We start from the raw sequence: 22,802 nt of genomic DNA, 5'->3' as shown, positions 1-22,802 counted from the left end.
GACGTTGTGTTATTATATGATTATACATATTATATACTATCAATTTTTTTTCTATCTACTTTATGAATATTCATCCAGACATATCGGGAACTTAATACAATTAAAAATCGCGGTAAGATCCCTTTGAATAATACAGTTCATAATTTATTATCGGCAATTAGAATTCTTGAAATACGGAAGCCTAATAATTATCAGAAGTTGAAGCTATACATACAGGTATCGATGTAGGCAGCGCTTAATAAATAGTTCGTCGTGGTCGTTTCCTAGTCGTAAGTCAGTGTGGGTGATACACAGATTGAGTTTTTTTGCAATTTCATCCTACGGCGCTCAAATATTTTTATTGAAATAATAATCTTTGACTTATCTGCGGTGGGACTTCGGTTCCGTCTGTATTCTGTACCGTATGTTCCATGGGGAGCGCTCTGAGGAATTGTTCAAGATGATACCATCGTCTCATTTTTACCATCGCACCGCCCGTGACCGGAGTAGAGTTCATCCATACTACCTCGAGCCACTACGTTCATCCACAGTGCGTTTCCAGAGAGCTTTGCAATGAGCTCCCCTCCATGGTGTTTCCCGAGCTCTATGACATGTCCTTCTTCAAACGAGGCTTGTGGAGATTATTAAGCGGTAGGCAGCGGCTTGGCTCTCCCCCTGGCATTGCTGACGTCCATGAGCGACGGTAACCACTCACCATCAGGTGGGCCGTATGCTCGTCTGCCTATACGGCAATAAAAATTAAAAATTAAATTAATACTGCCGTTCTGTGTAATTTTCAATATAAGGTCAGCCGAAGGTTCAGCATTACTAATTGAATTCCATACTTTGAATTACATAATACCAATCTCAATAGCCTCCCAAATACCTTTTATTTCATAAGACGGCTCTCACCTATGATCGTTTTTGCTCATATTTTCACAATACTCCCATCACACTGAAGGCGTTTAAAGCAATTCAATATAAAAATGGAATTGCCATAAAAAATAATTGAATATCCGCCATAGATTACCAATCGCACAAAACTCTTCGATCACCGTCAATTTAAACTTACTATACTATGTTTGTTTTGTAATTGAACCTATTGTGCAATAGACAAGATAAATAGAGGGTTTCGAACTTCGAACACATGACAATTAAGTGATGGTGATTTATGATAGCGTAATTTGGGTTCCCATGAATGAAGACGCTGAACTTTTCGTCGTCTTATTAGATGGATCATTTGATTGTATTGTATTCACAACAAATCCAGTTATTGAATTATCATATACCTATTCGAAACATTATTATGGACAGCGAAGTAACTTGCAAACAACTGCTCAGGATTTGCATTGTGCTTATAAAGTTTGATTATATCCTAAGTGTTTGTACTTAAAATGCGATGTTGTAAATTATGTATTCGATATTGGTAACGTGATGTTTGGTTATAATAAATATTCGTAATTATTATTGGTAGCTTGTTGGTTATCTCTTGATATTATGATTTTTTTTTTTTTTTGGTCAGGACGAAATCGCCGGACTTCCGCCCTCCCCTGGGGATGAAGGGCGGGGCATGTCGGAGTCGAACTGACTAAAACCTCCTGTCGCTCAACAACCCGCGTCCGAACCTCGCATGAGACAGAACCCATGAAAAGGCAAAGGGGGGAAATTGAAGCGTTTAGTGCGGAGCACATCTCTCCCATCACCCTCCCCCTCGGGACGCCGGACCGGTGGTCGTCGGTGCCACGACCACCAGCCCTCTCGGTCGGCAGGCTATCCGGAGCCCGCCTAGATGGCGCCGGTTAGAATGGGTTATCCTACGGAATACCCCGCTGGGTCAAAACCAGCGTGGGTCGAGGATAGCCAGCCTTCCATCACCTGGATGCTCTTGCGTAAAACGCGTGCAGAGCAGCTTGCACGTCGTCTTCTTAGGCCCCCTTTGCCGGTCCCCAGACCGACATGTAAAGGGGACCCGAAACACTTAGTGATATTATGACTAACACAAGTTACTATTCTAATACTAAAATAATTATTTTCGAATTCCTTGGACAAAATTATGTTACAGAATAAAACAAAAAGTTGGGTTTAAAATTGAGCTATAATATAATGGTAGCTATGCGTGACGAAGAATTAGAAGTATTTAAAGAAAGTGAAATGAAAGCGCGACCGACAGAGCATTGGTTTATCAGACGAATTTTTCCAATGTTTGTGGAACGATCTGATAAATTTTAAATGTTTTCTTTTAATAAATGACTAGACTTCCGGTATTTTATTTGATTTGATATACTTTATTACACTATTAGTGTTAACTATACCTAAGTCCATGGTTATAATAAGACGTAAATATCACTGACTATATAATTGCGGTCTACAATTGTGTTATGTAACGGATCTGTCACCATTAAAATCGTTTTAGTGTTTATACATATAAATGATAATTTATTGATAATTATTATAAATAGAGACATCAATGTTGAATCGTCTTTTCATTTGCTGTCTTAAAATATGTAAGCAGAAAAATGATACATTGCACAAACATTCTGTAAGGTTAGCCCAAACTTATTTTATCTAATGCCCACTTTGAGACTTAATTTTTTAGCGCCCCAATTTTTTCGCCTACTTAATAACCACTATAGCGAGAGCTCAGTCGGTGTTTAAGAGTCCTCCTAGATGAAATTACAAATCGCCTCCCAAGCCTCTACACAACGCTCCCATTTTTTTTCTGGGTCTCCGCTTTAGGCCTGCAGCGTCCACAAGGGGACGTTATCGCCCACTTTGGGAAAGGCTGGGCTAGGCGCTAGCGGTAGCAGCAAATAGAACATTACAGACTGTGGTCCCACAAAATTAACACGATTTATTTTTGAATAATAACAAAGGATTGATTGAAATTTTATGATAAACAATAAAAAACTCCCTATCTATTCGCTGGTATTCTAAGGGACTATTGCAGCTCGGACGTTCGGACAGGGAGGTGTAGCTCATGGGTTCAACCTCCATCAGATCCAATAACCCTTGCATTAGACTCCTTTAGCTCTAACACTAGGAGTAGGCTTAGGGACCCCGGTAACCGCACTCGTCGAACTTGGCAAAGAGTTCGACCTGCAATCTAACCTAAACATCAGCCCGCTGAGTTTCCCGTTGGATATTTCAGCGGGTCGCGGTTTCGATCCGGTAGTAGATTCATTCGCAAACTACTCTTGAGTTGTTAGGTCTCCTTTGGGACGCTCGGGTAGCTGTTAGCAAATCCCACCCCTCCTGGTTGAGCCCTTGCTAGCCCACCTCGAACACGAGTAATCGCTCAATCATAAAAAAATGGTTCAACCTGAAAGAATCACGACTCGCTGAGAAGTTCCGGTTAGAAACTATGGGCTATATATAAGCAATAACTCATTAGCACCACACTGTCTTATCATCGATTTCTAGTTACAACATCAAGTCACAATATGTCGTTGTTTATAAGTATTTAGTGCTTTCTTCAATTTTCGCGATTAGCAAACATAATGAAAACTTAAGGCTTAATTTCGAGTTTTTATTGTTATTTTATGATCACGGTTCGACGTTTCTAGATCACGAAAACTGAACAGTATTCGAAAAGTCGAAAATAACAAAGACAATAAAAAAACGCGACATTATACCGTAAAAGTAGTTTTGATTATACAAGTGTGTATTTCAACGGCACTCTTTTTTTTATTGCTAGATGAGTGGACGAGCCCACAGCCCACCCGGTGTCGAGTGGCTACTGGAGCCCATAGACATTTACGGCACAAATGCGCCACCCACCTTGAGATATAAGTTCTAAGGTCTCAAGTATAGTTACAACGGCTGCCCCACCCTTCAAACCGAAACGCATTACTGCTTCATGGCAGAAATAGGCAAGGTGGTGGTACCCACCCGCGAGGACTCACAAGAGGTCCTACCACCAGTAAAAACCCTGAAAAAAAAACTCGATCTGAACCCTTATTAATATATTTAAATTCGAGACTTCGATTTGTATTAAATTATTGTTATTCATTTCAGGCAAAATCGGAGGAGCAGTTAGCATGCGAAAAGGAGTGGCTCCAAGCCGGTCACATGTGGCTGGCGCATCGCGGTGGCTTCACTGCCGTAGTGAGAGAGGGTGACGCAGAAGCTGGTCGCACTAAAGTACGCGTACTACAAACCGGGGAGGTCCTGACTGTTGATGAAGATGACCTAGAGAAGGTTCGTTATAAGCTTATACCACCAGTATATATTGCTCAATCTTATATCTCGACAATATAATGACATTGTTCCATTTAGTTTTAATTAAAATCATGTGTGGTCTAATTTGTCTTGGGGTGTCTCAATCCACTGAGTTTCTCGCCGGATATTCTCCATGGGTCGCGATTGCGATCTGATGGTAGATTCAGTGAAGCACTGCTCTTGCTGCGGCAGATGTTGGTAAACTCTTTCAGGCTGAACCCCGTGTGCTCCTCCGCCAGTCATAGCAAAGCCAGAATAAACCTTAGAGGCTACTTAGCCCCTCGAATTTACTGGGAGAGAGGCTGGCACAAAAAGGGGTGTCTTTTAAATAAGCTGCATAAATACTACAAAACATCAGAGCCTATTTCAATTTGAAAAATTTAATTCCAACCGATAACTTTATTGAAATGGTTTTTTCTCGGTCTTGTTTTATTTTTGGTTTAGACGACATAAATAGCATTGCAACATTTTATAAGAGCCATGGACTGCCTTATCAGGAATGGTCGTTTCTTCCGAATTGCTTATCGTAGAAGCTATGACTATTATAGACTGCTGCATGAAATGTACTTTTCATTAATATTCTCCCTCATCTTATAAGAATATGACTACAGAATTTTTAAAAGTTCCAAATCGACCTTCGTCCTGTTTTTATTTTTAAGAAATTATGTTAATGATTCTGCAGGCGAATCCGATTCAGCTGGAGCGCTGTGAAGACATTGCCTCCCTGCGTTGTTTGAATGAATGTGGCGCTCTCAATGTATTGAGATCTCGATATGCCGCCGGACTGACGCACTCCCGCGCCGGTCACGCTCTCCTGGTAATGGGTCCACCTAAACGGACTGCCCCGATTTACACGGAGAAGGTAAGCCTAAAATTAAAATTGTGTCTTTCATATCAACTTTGAGAAATGAATTAAGTAAATATTGTATACAGTACATAGGTCCTAATTTCCGTTTTCTTAATTCCCGTTTTAACTATTCCCGGATAAAAAAAATGCCACCCAAGACCTAAATTTGTGGGTAAAGATTTATTTATTCGCGCTAATCGGTACATCGGTACTTACTTAATAATAAAAAAAAGGAGTCCAACCGAATAGCCTTTCTAAATGCGCTTTTCCATATTCATGGTTTCTGTATTCGCGGCATATATTTACAGAACATATACCCCACGAATAAAGAGCTTTTACTACACTGTAAGTTTTATAATGATGAGTGTCTATGTGGTTCCTGTCAACCATTTTTGAGTAAGATGTTAATGTGCCGTGGTTCATCGATGTCACAAGATCGCCGCTATCAGTATCGTCGACTACGATATCTTGTATAAGAGATCCGGGCCTTGTGTGTTTCCGGTACCCATAAAATAGAACAAATTGCTAGTTATGATAATTGTTAAATTAAATATACAGCATTCCGTCTGCGTTAAGAGCCGTTTGTTTGATTTTTGTTATTGATGCTCACGTAAAACGAACCGATGTATTATTAAAGGAGGTTTATGAAGATTGTATTCGAAGAAAACTGTCAATAAGGATATGTTTTTTTGAAGGTGGCGGCTATGTTCCGCGGCTGTCGCGCCGATGACATGCCGCCCCACGTGTTCGCCGCAGCTCAATCTGCGCACCGCTGTATGCTCGCATCTAGACGAGATCGAGCTATAGTCTTCCTCGGCAGGTAACAAATCTCCTAGAAAAACAAAGCCTGTTTGGTGGTAGGGCGTAATGTGGATCCGCACGGCTAGCTACGATCACCTTGCCTAAGTCTGCCGCGAAACAGTCAGCGATCTGATTTGTAAACCATTATACAATACAATAGAGACTTTAACTACATGATTCAAAGTGGATATTCACTTAATACCGTGAGTCGTGATTTTATATATATTGTTGCAAAAAAAGTCAACAGAGAAGAATTACATAGTAACCGTAGATGATCCGTGAGGGTGCCAAGCTCAGTGTTGCAGAGAGAGGAATTGATTCGAAGAATGCTAGCAGACTTCCTACCCAGTTTTAGGTTTAAGGACCCCCTATCAATGCGCATTACGCTCATCTCAATTTGCCGCCTCTCTCTCTCTCTCTCTGCCTAGTCAAATTTGAATAAGAACCTACTTTAGATATTCGTTCAAGGATAGAATTTATGGAAGTTCTTAACAAGCCTCTTGGCTTCTTTCTTTTAGTAGGTTACAGGTAGATTTCGCTGGTATAACTGTCGTTCTCACTTCGAGAGCAAATAAATTAATCAGATATCCTTTTTTGGTTAGTTCGTTCATAAGATAAGATGAAAGGTTTCTGAAGTAAAATAACTTAGATATATAATTTAGTACGAATTCTTGTTGTGTAATTCCCATCGGAGTATCAGTGGAGTATAAATGTGACTGGCTAAGTTGCGTAATAAATAGCCTGGCGCCCCAAATAAACCTTGGCAACACTAAGAATTTTAAAGTACAACAATTCGCCCGGCTATATTGAAATTTATTCTAATACAATAGCAAGATTAATTGCCGTTCCAGGTATGTGTATCTCGTATTCAAATTTGTGTATTCGAAATTAATTGATAAGAATTAAAACTATTCGTATAATTTACCAGTTTGTTTTTGTGTAACCATACTACGTCTGTTCGTAGTAAAGTACGTACGTAGTAACTTAATTTGTATTTTAATGGTGATTGTAAAAACGTTTAGAACTTTAATACAATAGCAACAACGATTAGATTTTATTGTGATGTACGTATGCGTTTATTGTCTTTTTTATGTTTTGATTTCAAATAATTCTGATTTACAAAATATTGTTAACTTTTTTTATTATAATGGCATAGCGTATTTCGAAATGATAGACTTAGTCGGTTCTTTTCTTGCCATAAGCTTTTCTTAGCTCACATGGAGTTTGTATTGGGATCTCTACTTTATTTATGAAATAATTATATAAATAACATTTTTTAAAGAGGTTTCATATTTAATAGATTAGAAACAATTAAAGGCGAAAAAGCTTACATTATAGATATCTGATCATAAAAGAGGATTTTTATTATTAATTTATTTACGGCAAAGGGCTTAGACATTTGGATTAAGCTTTGTTAGGGAGGTTAGCTTGAGAAGGTATAGTTAAATTTACAGATGAGTCGTCTATTATCAAAGGCGGCAATCTGTGCATTTGGACAAAAAAATGTTATTGATATGTCAATACAGATTGATTTGAATATAATCGTCTCCTTCAAAGAACACGGTTCAAAAGCTGCATTAAATAAAGGTTAATGCTTAACCTGTTATTTATCTAAGATGTCGTTCAGAAGAGTTTTGTGACTGCCAATGGAATACAAAGTCAATAATTCGTTTTTCTGATTTACCAATAATTGTCCAAAAGTCACATTGCCGGCTTTGATAATAGTCGACTCAGATATCCGACACGGTACAGCGATAAGTATTTCATATGTCTATATGAGACTGCGTGTAGATGCTTCCCGACACGAGATATTTCTTTCTTTAGGCAAGGTTCGCTTACTAATATTTTTACAATGCATTAATGATCATGACCTGAGTTAAATCATATGAACTCTTAGGTCTGGTTCGGGTAAGACATCGGCAATGCGGCACTGCGTTTGGTACCTGGCAAGTGCCTACCCAACTCAAGGCTCGAAATTGACTCCTGAGCGACTGGACGCAGCTTTCGATGTTCTACACATGTTTGGATCCAGTCGGTACGTAATCTGATTTTGTTGCTTGCAATGTTTTGATTGTTTGAATGGAAGATTTCTAGCTTGGTTTGGCAAAGCCGTTTCGGAAGATGAAAACCGACGGTAATGCTAAATTATCCTTGCGACGATAACTCATAAGATACCTAAACAAAGCGATTGAAAAATTGTTACCTTACCTGACATTAGATATCAATCTAAGTGCGAGGTTAATGGCCTCTTGCGGCTTGGACAGGGGCCGTCCAATATCTGCATTTGCTTTACATTGCAGGCACACAAAGTATCAACTTTATAAATCAACATTTACTTAGTATTATTACTATATATTTGGAATCATTAAATACATCTTCAAATGCTAATACGACAAAGTATCCTGAATTGTGTTTGTAAAATTAATGTTTTTGTTCTGCAAATAAACTACAGTATTTATTAGTCTATTCTAATACTAACCGTTCTACTCAACTTTGATACTTAAGTAAGAAACGGGTCATATCTCAGGTGACGTAAGAATTCACGTTGTCATATCTACGATGATATTCTGCAATTATTTTCTACAACTGCTTAACTTTGTTGGTCCTAAGTACGAGATAAAGATAATACCGAAAATAGTTGAAGAAAACAGAGACTTATGATTTTATTTGTGATCGTATTTTAATGGAAACCATTCTTTTCAACCAGCACTGGATCTAATCCTCATGCGTCGCGTTTCGTGTCTCTGACGTCGCTCGACTTCGACGGCGGCGGCGCTCTCGTCTCCGCCTCAGTGCAGACGTTACTACCTGACTTCAAACCTGGTCAGACAACGCTTCGAGCACTCCATACGTGAGTATTATTTTAAATGTACACTAAAAATATGTCTTGTTCTTCTTTCTTTCCTTTTACCCTCTGCTGGGGTGTAGGGTTCGAATCAAATCCTTCCATCTACATCGGTCTTGGGCAGTCTGTTCTAGCCCCTCCCACTACATGCCCAAGATGATATTTTTTCAGTTTGAACTATAGAATACCTTCCATGAGCACCATCTCAGTGTATTAAAATGTGTCCGCTGAAATTGTGTCAATTAAGGAGGCGCTATACTGAGTGAAATGATTTTAAAAATAGTGCTATAGATTACCATACTTCAACCCAGCACACTTTAGTCTGTTTAAAACTGCTATTTTCATATAATTTCCACTTCCTACACTATGGCTGTTTTCTTCCAACAATAACTTACTGTTTACAGGTGGATACTTTTTCAACTTTTCCCCTATGGAAGATGGTACTCTTTAGTTCTACCCTCCATAGTTTGAACCCTAATACCTGATTGCTAAATCGTTGCTATCATAGCCTCTGTCAAAACGTTACGTCTCTTTCTCCAGGCTCTTCCACGGCTGCGACGGTCGCCTCCGTCGCGAACTCCTGTTCGAGCAGGCTCCGGTGACGGCGCCCAACCCCTTCCTCAGCTCTCAAGAGAAGGCCGACGCTCCCGCCGAATTCTCAGCGCTAAAGGAGGCTCTGCAGAAACTGGGCGTTACGGAATCCGAGCAGATGGCCATTTGGAAGATCATGGCTGCTATATGTCATTTAGGATGGGCTGGTGCCGTCAAAGGTCAGATTTAGTTTAAGTTTTTTTTGTTATTGCTTAAATGGGTGAGTTCACAGCCCACCTGGTTTTACTGGTGGTATAACCTCTTGTGAGTCTGCGCGGGTAGGTACCACCGCCTTGCCTATTTCTGCCGTGAAGCAGTAATGCGTTTCGGTTTAAAGGGTAGGGCAGCCGTTGTAACTATACTGAGATCTTAGAACTTATACCTCAAGGTCGGTGGCGCATTTACGTTGTAGATGTCTATGGGCTCCAGTAACCACATAACACCAGGTGGGCTGTGAGCTCGTCCACCCATCTAAGCAATAAAAAAAATAAAAAAATTTTGAACATCAATAAATTAACGGCCATCTGGTGTAGTGGTAAGTGACATGGTCACTACACAAGGGGGTCGCGGGTTCGAATCCCGCCAAGGGAAGATGTTTGTATGATAAATATAAATGTCTTTTCCAGGGTTATGGATGTATATTAAATATATGTATGTGTATAATAAAAATCTTACATTTATCTCCGTTATCTGGTACCTGTAACACAAGTTCTTTACGAACTTATCACGGGACCAGTGAACGTGGCGTGATTGTTAAAAAAAAAAAAAAAAATTAAATTATAGTAAATTCAAATTATCTTCTTTTTTTTAGCCAACTCTGGATCAGCCGTCAAATTTCAATTCGCCAGCACGGGGTGCGGTCAGCGCGCTGCCAAGATGCTGGGCGTCACTCCCGAGGAGTTGATGCGATCTGTCTTCGCAACTGTTCCCACTTCCCCACAGTCTAATTCCAACTTGAGGTACGCAAAAATCTCTCTATTTGTGCTTTTTGTGAATTTAAAAGTTTCCGTAAAATCGAAACGTGCAATTATTTCAAACAAAAATGTGCATCTCAGGACGCCCGACAGAAGCTGATAACTTAAACTGATCTAAGTTGAACTATTAAATATTGAAATTGTTTAACTTGAGAAAAGCTTAACTTAAATTTTATGTATATTAATATGATAATTTAAGGAAAATTGTAACATAAATTGAAAAATATAATATAAATAGTTAGGAGTTGCATACGTTTTCAGTACCGCTGTCGTATGCGTGAGAGAAAGAGAAGCCAGATAAACTGGCGGCGTCACGCGTTACGTAACGAAGCGGTTTATCTTCCCTTAACACGTTCGCTTGAGCAACGTCGTGTTTTTAAAATTATTAAATGGCGCAACGTCATATGACGGCTTCTAGATTATCATATTTATTTTGTCGGAACTTGTTTGGAGGTCTATTTTATGGGCAAATTCCTATGGCGCATCTACTTAGCGCTGCAACACATTCGATTTTCACAGCGTACACCGCCGCGTTCCCTGAAATAAAAATAAAAAAAACATCATAAGATGTACGTTTTACGGCGGGACGTTTTTTGGCATTGCTAAACTTTGTATGGGAAAAAGGCTCGCCACAGTAGCAATATTCAGAAATGAGGTTGCTCACGTTTTTTTTATTGCCTTTGTAGGCAGACGAGCATACGGCCCACCTGATGGTGAGTGGTTACCGTCGCCCATGGACTTCAGCAATGCCAAGGGCAGAGCCAAGCCGCTGCCTACCGCAAAACGTGAACGTGTTAAGGAGTTATCACTTCAAAAAGTCACAGAGGGCTCGGCGGTGTAGTCGTTAGCGATCTTGAGGCCGAGATTCGATCGACGGGTGACGAACAAAATTGTTTGCACTGTATCGGATTTCTATGTATATATTTCAAAGCTTATTCGTTTCTCCATAGTTCAACCAATCCTAGTTTTTTAAACAGACGACCGTCCCTGATTAATTCCAGATAAATTATTTATTCATAAGCAATGTGTGTCCGCTCGATTTGTAAAGCACACACGGAAGCAACGTAATTTTGTGAAGTTTGAGCTTACAAATAGTACAATACGAATTTTATAGATGGCGCTTATATAAAATTTACTATCTTACCAGTTCGCCTCTGTCGATCTATGTGTGTACGCTATTTTATGTAGCGTAAACCTTAGTTAATTAATCACGTCATTACGGATCCTCCTGATCCATTAACGGTGCTTTTAGGTACCACAAGCACCGGTCATCAAGGGTTCGACGAGCGAATTAACCACTGAGTTTCTCGCCGAATCTTCTCAGTGGGTCGCGTTTCCGATCCGGTGGTAGATTCTGCGAAAAGCACTGCTCTTGCTAGGGTCAGTGTTAGCACCACTCTGGTTTGAGCCCCATGAGCTCACCCCTACACATTAGGGCGAAGTTGATATAGCCTCTCAAGGCTATCAGCATAGGTGGAAAAAAAAAGTTAATTAAACTTATTGTTTTCATTCAGAACTCCGTCGCCTTCGAACGAAAAAGAGATCTCGGCGACTGAAGCGCTGGACGGGTTCGTGAACGGTCTCTACAACGAAACCTTCAACATCGTCGCTGCACTCGTCAACAGGTACTACAAATGTATCTACGTCTGTGTGCTTAGTGCGAGTTTTTTAACGTTCTCGATAGCGTAAAAGTTAGTTCATATTTGTATGGAGTTGGAACGTTTGCCTACCTACGTTTGCCGCTAGGGGCGCTGTTCCAACTACATACAAAATTGTGCTAGCTTTTATGCTATCGATAACGTTAAAAAACTCGCACTAAGCGTACTGTTTTGTTTCATAGAATTATGTAGTACAGTGTGCAAAAAAAGAAATTTAAGTTTCGATTTAACTGAAATCAAAAGTTGTTTTTAAATATTACAGTGCATCACAAAATTGTTTGCTGTTAAACAATAATTTAGTACAGAACATATTTTAATTCAGCTTTACTAGTTCTTCATAGAGCTTAATTTTTTTTTTCATCATTTAGGAGCTTATCCACGTCGGCGAGGACATCAGCTTCGATATTATTGCTGGACACTCCCGGAGCTGACAACCCTATGTGCGCCGGACAACAGAGCGGGGCAGGGCTGTCCAAACTACTGTCTAACTATTTACAAGTAAGTTTTGTATTTATAATGTCGTTTATTTTTTTAAAGTTTATTAAGAATTGTTATATATAATGACAATTTTGTTATACAGTAGTGAACGCTGGAAGCGTTCGGTCACGCTTTACTCTAGCTAATTAGTCGTTGATGATAGCCACCGGTCATCGTTACACTGAGTTTCTCGCCGGATCTTCTCAGTGGGTCGCGATTCCGATCCGGTGGTAGATTCTGCGAAGCACTGCTCTTGCTAGGGTTCGTGTTAGCAACGTCGTTATGCTTGAGCCCCGCGAGCTCACCTACTAGTTAAGGTTACGCTGAAATAGCCTCTTAAAAAAGTGCCGATATTGCAACGCAACCCTAAAACAATGAGTGCGAAACAGGAACGTCTCCAAGCTGTGTTCCACGAGGCCATGCTGGTGGCGCCGCGGGACCGGTACGCGCAGGAGGGGATCGCGCTCGACGACGGAGCTGATGAAGGTGACTTTTATTTATTTATTGTTTAGATGGGTGGACGAGCTCACAGCCCACCTGGTGTTAAGTGGTTACTGGAGTCCATAGACATCTACGACGTAAATGCGCAACCCACCTTGAGATATAAGTATGGGGACAATAGTTTTTCGATAGGGCTGGCACTATTTAGTTTTTAGGTAGGTACCTAACTTTAGGTAATTAATGAGTTTAATGAGTTGCAAAACTTTGATGACTAAGTTAAACTATTTAATAATATTCTCTTAAGCACTAAATACAAGTAATTTTCAGTTCAACAAAGACATTGTGACATCCCAGATTTGTCCCTATTCTACCTCTAGTCCATATTCCCCGCAATCTACTGTACTACTCAGTCGCTAGATCGCGCAATGTAACAATCACAGCGTGTGATTTTCGTACAGATTGGCTGTCGGAAGCGGTGAGCCCGGGACCGATGGTGGAACTGCTGGATAAGGCTCCGCAGAACTCGATCGTGCGGAGCTCACAGACCGACCTGCGGGAATGCGACCGACGCGGACTACTATGGTATGCATTAAATGTCTAAATAATGATATAATCTATTAAAAGTAAAATCAAAAATAGAACTATTTGTGTAACCGAACGAACCAGCAATGTAAGCGTATAAAATCTTCGGGTCGATGACCGCACTGACACATCTTTATTGCTACCCTCATTTAATATTTATTTACCGTCCCTGCTAGTTTTACTCGTTGTAATTATAATATCGTAACTATGTAAATGTATACAATTTCTCAATCGAATCGCACTTAGACTCTAGTGATGTTTTGATATAATTGAAAGGATTTGTTCTGAAATAAAACGTTTCTTCATAAGGCTACTAGACGAAGAGTCCATGTATCCCGGCTCGTCCGACGACACGTTCCTAGAGCGAGTGATGACGCACTACGGTCCGCCGAATCAGATGCAGTACCTCATCAAGAAGGCCCCGCATGCCAGACAGTTTATATTGCAGCATTTACAGGTATAATTATTTTTTATTCATTGAATAATTCGACTAGCTAACTTGCCATCCCATGTTGTATTGTTACCAAAGTCCACGGACATCACAAATTTGAATAACGTCACACAATTTGAGAAGGCACGAGATCAAAGTCCCATTTGGATGCTGACGCGTCACCACATCAAACTGTGCTTAACGCTAGTTTTTTAGCGTCCTCGATAGCGTAAAAGTTAACAACTCCTTACAAATTTACGTTAAAAAACTCGCACTAAGTACACGAAGCAAGAGATTCTCAGTATCACTAGTGAATGAATAAATGAATGAATGAACGAATGAATGAATATTGATTGTCTTCTATAAATTCGGTTTAAAAGTTCAATAACATCAAAAATATGGTCCCGGATTTTCTAATACAAACGAACAACGAAACGAACAACAGAACAAGCTTTAGCTACAAAACAATCTGTGCTTCTTAACGGTTCATGACACTCAGCTATTTTCGGCTATTGTGTGTTCTTCAACGGATTGAACCTTTTTTCTAGAATCAAAAGATTTTACACTTTAACTATGAACGTGATGTGCCAACAGGGAACTAACCCGGTGCTATACGACGTCACCGGCTGGGTGAAGGCGAGCCGCGAGAACCCAGTCACGAAGAAGTCTCTCACATTACTACAGGAGAGCCAGAAGTGAGAGAACATTTACTTATATCTTTTTATATCATGAATAAATTATACAAAATAATTTTAACGTTAATATTCACTTGAAAATGGAAAATGCTTTATGTTGATCGATGTTGTATCCCATAAGTTTAGAAAAAAAATCAGTAATTACGAAAAAAAAAAAAATTTTATAACAATATCATTCCTTAATTTTGGAAGTCATTTGTGATCTATCTAGTGCAGGGGTCGGCAACGCGGCACCCGCGGGCACCGTGGCGCCCCCGTTCGATTTTGAATACGCCCTCGCTGGACTAATCTAAATGTATGATAGCCAGAGCGATTTACTTACTCTTGTCAAACGGCAATGTACAGCAAGCAGCCAGTTGAGTTTAGGATTGTGCATAGATTAGCAGTTTGCTAACCTTGAGCGTATCTAATAACACTCACGTATTTTTTGTTAGTGTGTGATCGTATTTCGAATAGGCCACGCGTAGACCGTGCATTTAAAACTACTACTACACATTTCGAGAATTGTTTAAGAACCGGGAACTCTAAATATATCCCCAATTATAAGAAATTAGTTGAAAATATGGACACCCAAATTTCACACTGAATTATATGTATCATTATGTATGACACCAACAAAATAAAGTTATAAAAAATCTGTTTTTTTTTAATGCCTATTTATGCCTGTCAATTATCTGTAAAATATGGGCCCTCGGTGATTTTCAAATTTAGTATTGCGCCCTTAAGGACAAACAGGTTGCCGACCCCTGATCTAGTGTGTACTTAGTGTGTATTTCATTAGAAAAATTGGTACCTGCCTGCGGGATTCGAACATGGGGACATTCGCATTGCTCGAGTGCACCGGGCGTCTTATCCTTTAGGCCACGATGACTCGTAACATCTGATAACGTTTCCAGCGAGGAAGTGTCACGGCTGTCGTCGTGGGCTCGCGGCGCATGCGGCGTGAGCGCGTGGTCGGCCGCAGTGGGGGACGCCACTACTCTACGGCGGGCTTCTTCTATCCGACGAACCCTTACTTCGGGTAAGCCACAAACAAACACAACCGAGTCTTGACTCCTCGATTCTCTACTACGCAAACTATCTAGCTGATAGTTAAGATTTTAATATGCAGTTTTGGCAAATATCCTGTATTATTCAAAATAAATGAAAAACGGATAGGTTAGCACACTGTTTTTTTTATAGTTAACGATTTAAAAAAAAAACAATAAATGAAAAAAAAAAAATCGTAATTTTTTTTTGATCTTTTACTCAAGTTTTGTCTTTTTATTAAATCTATTTTTTTGGCTTCTTTGTTAGCTAACATATGACACCTCTTTTGTGTTTCTAACACGTCTACTTGAGTAGGTATTGTTAAATTAACACATGCACCTGTGCTTCGGCTACAAAAGTTTTTAAAGGGCTGCCATTTTTTAATAGTTGAATATAAAAAATATTTGATGGCTGATTTGTCGATGAAATTAATTGTATTTTAACCCCATAAAGTCTCCGACATCGAAGTCCGGGCACATTGTATATTAAAATGAATTGCTGTTCGTTAGTCTCGCTAAAACTCGAGAACAGCTAGACCGATTTGGCTAATTTTGGTCTTGAATTATTCGTGGAAGTCCAGGGAAGGTTTAAAAGGTGAGAAAATATAAAAAAGCTCGGAATTATATAAAAACAAACAATTTTGTTTTTCCTTTGATGTGTCCCCTTGATCTGTCTTTTATTTATCGATTGAGGCACTACGAAGTCTGCCGGGTCAGCTAGTAAATAAATAAATATTTGGTTTTGGTTGTAATATTTCGTTGTACATTGCTGTTCAGGTACGGCCGGCATGAAGCGTCGCTCGACCGCCCTGCAAGCGAAGTTCGTTGCGGACGGCGTGGTGGACACGCTGCGGCGGTGCGGCACGAGCGGCGTCATGTTCGTGTGCTGTCTGCTCGCGAACCGACCGACCGACTCGCCCGATGACGTCAACGTGCCGCTCCTACGATCGCAGGTCCGATTCGAATTTGAATTTTTTCAATTTTAGAACATCAAAATGTAATTCAGTTTTCGAATTTCGAGATATATGTATATATTTTCTCATTTTAGAATTTTAACAGATAACATATTTTTTACATTCCAATTTTAAAATAAATACACGTCTATAACGCTTCTCGTTCTAACTTTTTTTTTAATGTTGCAATCATTAAAAATTTTACAACTGAAGAAAATTAAAATGGATTTAATTAATCACAGTTCCGCGGATTCCAACTGCTGGACGCGTCGAGGCTTTACAAGCAAGGTTTCCCCGAGCACATGCCGCTGTCGGAATTCGCCAGAAGGTAGGCCGTCATAAGCATATTAAACCTCACATTTAATGATAAGTCTTACATTTTAATAAGTTATTTAAAAGCTTATTTAAAAACTTATTTAAAAAAGTTTTAAGCTTATTTAAAAACTAGTTCCGAAAACATTATTTCAACAGTCGGTCTACCGAGCAATTTCATCCGCTCGTTGTCAGATCTTTATGTCGTTTACTCCCAATGATGAAAAGTATGATGGCTTAATAAGAGACTTGACGTTGGTATCAACTCTAGTTGGCTACCAACATGTATAATATGCAAGTATGGTGAAAAAAAAATGGTGAGGGTATGTACCAATCAGCCTGTTTATGCCGTTAAACAATCTCGCGATTTAGCTTTGAAATGTGCGACCTTTGCTATTTGATACACATGAGAAATAGACCTCATGTATCAAGACGCGGGGCGGCACGGTGGCCGTGACCTTATATATATATATTTTTTTTTATTGCTTAGATGTGTGGACGAGGTCACAGCCCACCTGATGTTATGTGGTTACTGGAGCCCATATACATCTACAACGTAAATGCGCCAACCACCTTGAGATATAAGTTCTAAGGTCTCAGTATAGTTATAACGGCTGCCCCACCCTTCAAACCGAAACGCATTACTGCTTCGCGGCAGTAATAGGCAGGGTGGTGGTACCTACCCGTGCGGACTCACAATGGGTCCTACCACCAATTAATTATTATATTATTATATATGGGGAACTAGTAAGAAATAATCGAATATATTTAACTGTTAAACCTTTCTAAGGGCCAAACATTTCCGTCACAGATATCGTCTTCTAGCGACATCCGAGAGTGAAGACTCCGAAACGAATCAGCAGCAGACCCTCTCGGACAGGCAGGTCGTCGACGACATGCTCCTGGCCTTGGACTTGGACGTCACCAGCTACAGGCTCGGGCTCACTCAGGTAGGTCCTAGCTCACGTACCGCCCGACTGTCCTGCTCGAACCCCGGGCGATCGCAATACGAAGGAATGAGACGGAAACATTTAACAATTAAACTAGTGTCGGATCTATGAGATCTAAAATATAGGGCTTTAATTTCCGCCAACAAACTTTTGTTACTTATTGTACTTTTTCTGCGGACACAACTCCTTCATGACCGGCAATTTCTAAAAATAGCCTTTAAATCTGGAGGTCTAAGGTCTAAAATGGTTTATAGGCACATAACACCTTCATTCAATGAAAGAACTGAAAAATCTTAAATATGGTACTTAACCCCTTCATCCATTCATGTCTTCAATTGGTTCGATGTTTCTATTGACTATACAGTTCTCGTGTTTACTTGATTTTAATTACGGTTTTTTTTTCGTTCATGACCAAAGTTTTTTTTGTTTTTAATATGCGTAAGCCCAGGTTTCGAGTATGACGGAAGATTGTTTCTCGCAATTTGAACTGGATTATTTTATCGGCGTTATATTAAAGTTATTTACGTTATAGATGTCTATGGGCTCCAGTAACCACTTAACACCAGGTGGGCTGTGAGCTCGTCCACACATCTAAGCAATAAAAAAAAAAAAAATCAATGTTAATTAGTTGCTTTGTTAGTTTTTACGATTTTTACGATCCTAAAATAGTACCAACGGAATGTGCGTTAGATAAGAAGATAAATCGTATATTTGGTTTTTCATTAACTACCTTCGAGCGGGTAAGTAAGATTCTTGTATATTTTAAAATATTTTATGCTTTTCGAGTTTATTGGAGTTTACTCCTTTAGAATCGATTTACATATATAGGCCCGGGGTATGAAAATTATGGGGACCAAAATCGTACTAGCATGTCACACGAAATGCGTTATGCGCCTGATTGGCTCCTGATTGCGTGATGCGTGCGCGCGCCAATCAGGAGCCAACGCGCGGCCGCGTTATCGCAGGTGACGCCGGGCTGCTGCGCCGGCAGTCCGCCACAAAGCCTCGTACTGATCGCGCGTTTCTCTCATTATTGTATTTTCATATATTTGTTAGTCGTTTGTTTTGTGTCTCGTTAATTTGTTAATAATCTGTAGTGTATCGTGTTGTCGTAATATAGAACTATTTCTCGTATTGTTTCGTTTAATTTTTTATATCCAGTAAACTCCAGTCGTGCGTCGGAGCGGACACACACACTTTTTGGAGTTTACTCCTTTAGAATCGATTTACATATATAGGCCCGGGGTATGAAAATTATGGGGACCAAAATCGTACTAGCATGTCACACGAAATGCGTTATGCGCCTGATTGCGCATGTCACACGAAATGCGTTATCGCAGGTGACGCCGGGCTGCTGCGCCGGCAGTCCGCCACAAAGCCTCGTACTGATCGCGCGTTTCTCTCATTATTGTATTTTCATATATTTGTTAGTCGTTTGTTTTGTGTCTCGTTAATTTGTTAATAATCTGTAGTGTATCGTGTTGTCGTAATATAGAACTATTTCTCGTATTGTTTCGTTTAATTTTTTATATCCAGTAAACTCCAGTCGTGCGTCGGAGCGGACACACACACTTTTTTTTTTTTTTTTTTTAATCTATATATTAAGTTGTAATAAGTCGATATTCCATTCGTGATATTACGATTTATTTCAATCAAGCGATTTTAGATGTAAGTCTGTTCACATACGACCTCCTTTTCAGTGCTTCTGAATTCGCACTTTTAATTTTTTTAAGGTGTTCACAGAGTAAATGTCGATGACGATTACGTCAGTAGTACAACTATGACGTCAGTAGCACCAGTTTTAATTAAACATTAACGCGGTTTTTTTGTTTTACACACACATTGTCACAATATAGTTGAGGTCTCAGTCTCGTGTCTCAAAGTGGTGTAAATTGACACCCACTCAGTAGTGCGATGAAAGTTAGATTATATTTTTTACAGGGTTCAAAATAATTTCATAGCGAATTTCGTAAAAAATTTCAGAATTTTGGCTCAATGGTTCGAGCGCGAAAACATAGTATAACAGACGGAAAATATTTTCGTATTTATTGGTATGAATGAAATTATTTAAAACAATTGAAGACATGAGTGGATGAAGGGTTCTTTGTACATAACTCCTTCATCACATGCAATTTTTAAAAATAGCCTCTTAACCCGAAGTTTTAAGTTTTAGTATGGTCTATAGACACATAACATCTTCGTTTAACGTAAAATCTTAAAAATGGCACTTAACCCCTTCGTCCACTCATGTCTTCAATTATTAAGTTGACTTTTAGGCACGGACAGCTAGCGACGTAGTCAAATCGTTAGGCTTTGATAATGATTGGTCTGGTGCTAATAAGCTTAATATTAATAATGATTATTTTCATTATCAAACATCAGAAGCATGAGCCATCAGTATCAGTTATTAATTAAATGTTACATTGCGGTATGACAAAAAAATATTACTGTTATTTAATTGTTCGTAAACTTTTAACACCAGAAAACATTAAACTTTACCAATAAGCCAACAGGTACGACCATCTCATTTCATAAAAAAATGCACTTTATCTCTTCTAGCATAAACTTAAAATTAGCTTAAGGATTTAATTTAAAAAATAATAGAATAACCTAGATCAAAAATGAAATCAGTTTTAAATTTCTGATTAAATCAGAACTACAAATTCATTTCATACAAAAACATACTTTATTTCTTCTAGCATAAATTTAAATTTAGCTTAAGGAATTTAAAAAAAAAGGAACTAAACCAAAAATGAAATTCGTTTTAAATTTCCAAAATTATACGGCAATTAAAAATAACAACGTTAACATTCTAAAGTTCGTCTTAATGAATAATTTTTACAATTGAATTTGCACACGTAATGATTATAATGTTCTGTTCTTTTAAATCAAGACATACCTGTATTTTGTACCGTATGTTCCATGGGGAGTGCTCTGAGGAATTGTTCGAGATGATACCGGCATCTCGTTTTTACCATCGCACCGCCCGCCGCCGGAGTAGAGTTCATCCATACTACCTGGAGCCACTGCGGTCATCCACAGTGCGTTTCCAGAGGTCTTTTTTGCCACGTACCATCCGGCTTGGAATGAGCTCTCCTCCACGGTGTTTCCCGAGCGCTATGACATGTCCTTCTTCAAACGAGGCTTGTGGAGAGTATTAAGTGGTAGGCAGCGGCTTGGCTCTGCCCCTGGCATTGCTGAAGTCCATGGGCGACGGTAACCACTCACCATCAGGTGGGCCGTATGCTCGTCTGCCTACAGGGGCAATAAAAAAAAAACATACACAAATTTAAAAGCTTTTGATAGGTATGTACTTTGCTTCGGGCTGTAGGTGAATGGCAATTACATAATAAAAGTCCTAAGTATGATTGAATCTGCACTGTGATTGTGTTACGTAATTTTAAACGGTTTGTTTGATTATTATTTTTATTTGGACAAGTGCAAGACCGCTCTTGCTTGTTGAAAGTTTGTATTTAGATGCGATAAAAAAAAAAAGAGTGCGTGTACTTATGTACGCGCGTAAGAAGTTATACTTTATTTTTATTAAATTTATTTCTTTTGTTTTTAAATATTAAATAATTAATAATAAATATTTAACGTTAATAATTTAATAATATTTAGTATGAATTATATTATATAATAATTTTGTCATTTATATTACTAAAAAATGAATGATAATAACACTTTTTTTTACGAGTGTACATGCGCGAAAGTTCACCTGTGGCTATATTCAGACTCGCCAAGTTACGTCGGTCGTATTGTAATGAGCGATTTAGTGGGCAACTTCATTCTGTTAATTTTGTGTCACGGTGCGCGCGCATCGTAAAATTTCACTCTCATCAATTTTTCATAACGCGCCTAAAGAAGTATAACTTCAAAAAGAATATTTTTTTGTTTTTTTTTTTATATAAAATAGCAAAGTGATCCTTAATTCATAAAGTTCTGAAAAATAGTTAAATGGTATAAATTCATAATTAACTGATAAATATTATTCGTTAATGAGAATTTAAGGTGAATTCTTGATTTTCGACCAAAAACTGAAGAGAATATGTATCAATTGTAATTGTATTATAGTTTTTAAATTACAGTATTACATGGATATCTAAATCATGGCGTCGTAGGTGCGATAGTCAACTATCATTGTTATTGGAGGTCCACTGCATATGAATATATTGTATTTATCTTACTGCTACGCCAGAAAATGGAGAATCTACTACATTATTGTCGCTAAAAAGCGAGTCGTTATAATTGTACATAAATAAATGCTACATGATTCAATTGAATATCGCCATCTACCATGAGAATAATTGACCCATAAAAACAGAACTCTTGATTTTTTCACTGATTTTTATTAGTATATAATATGTACATACGTCTAACGGTAGCTGTCATAGAACAAAATATATTTGACAAATACCTGAATTGCGCTCACGACATTTTCAAGATAAGTTTGCTTAAATTCAAATTCTGAATATTAATATTCGGACCGTCGCGCCGGCCTACCGAGCAATATCATTCGTCCGCTTTTACATTTACCTCTGATTAAATACACGTTAACTGTGTGCTACAGTATGGTACTCAAAAACGTTGTGGCCCATTCTCCGATGAATCAACTGATCGCCTTCTACGACACCAATGCGATGAAATAGGGCTGTGCTATTTCTAGGTCACAGCTAATCGATGTAATATAAGCCTATTACTAAATAGAGTTCGCCTGTGTGTTCGCTTACAAACTTCACATTTGTGACTCCGTTTTTTTTCTCTCTCTCTCTTTCTCTCTATCGTGATACGAATTATTAAATTAATTAATTAGAACTATCTCAAACGCGCATTGGTTTGTGAGAAATAGTGAGATTCACGAATACTTAGAAATGCCGACTGTTCGAGAGGAAGTCAACAAGAACAGCAAGAGATATAAGGAAAGACTAAATGAGCACTCAAATGAATTGGCAAGGTGCCTGCTAGACACAACTGGTGATGTGAAACGTTTAAAAAGATGGCAAATCTTAGACTTAGATCAA

At 38.9% G+C, this 22,802-nt stretch overlaps 1 protein-coding gene across 5 annotated transcripts in view; it reads left to right on the top strand.

The window, feature by feature from the left end:
• The window catches only part of LOC101745193 (unconventional myosin-XVIIIa), a 302,806-nt gene that overhangs the window by 132,136 nt on the left and 147,868 nt on the right, over positions 1–22,802 (top strand). For all 5 annotated transcript variants that reach the window (XM_038016603.2, XM_038016604.2, XM_062673020.1 and 2 more), the window contains 17 exons: positions 3,994–4,176; positions 4,880–5,059; positions 5,740–5,864; positions 7,743–7,880; positions 8,553–8,696; positions 9,231–9,460; positions 10,093–10,240; positions 11,770–11,880; positions 12,282–12,411; positions 12,780–12,876; positions 13,290–13,413; positions 13,723–13,870; positions 14,438–14,538; positions 15,435–15,559; positions 16,344–16,519; positions 16,762–16,847; positions 17,643–17,781. In XM_038016603.2, the coding sequence (XP_037872531.1) occupies positions 3,994–4,176; positions 4,880–5,059; positions 5,740–5,864; positions 7,743–7,880; positions 8,553–8,696; positions 9,231–9,460; positions 10,093–10,240; positions 11,770–11,880; positions 12,282–12,411; positions 12,780–12,876; positions 13,290–13,413; positions 13,723–13,870; positions 14,438–14,538; positions 15,435–15,559; positions 16,344–16,519; positions 16,762–16,847; positions 17,643–17,781 (2,385 nt within the window). The remainder of the gene's footprint in view (positions 1–3,993; positions 4,177–4,879; positions 5,060–5,739; positions 5,865–7,742; positions 7,881–8,552; positions 8,697–9,230; positions 9,461–10,092; positions 10,241–11,769; positions 11,881–12,281; positions 12,412–12,779; positions 12,877–13,289; positions 13,414–13,722; positions 13,871–14,437; positions 14,539–15,434; positions 15,560–16,343; positions 16,520–16,761; positions 16,848–17,642; positions 17,782–22,802) is intronic.

The sequence above is a fragment of the Bombyx mori genome, chromosome 16 (genome assembly GCF_030269925.1).
Source record: "Bombyx mori chromosome 16, ASM3026992v2".
NCBI classification, from domain to species: Eukaryota; Metazoa; Arthropoda; class Insecta; order Lepidoptera; family Bombycidae; genus Bombyx; species Bombyx mori.
Note: the sequence above shows the minus strand (reverse complement) of the source record. Positions and strands in the feature narration are given on the sequence as shown.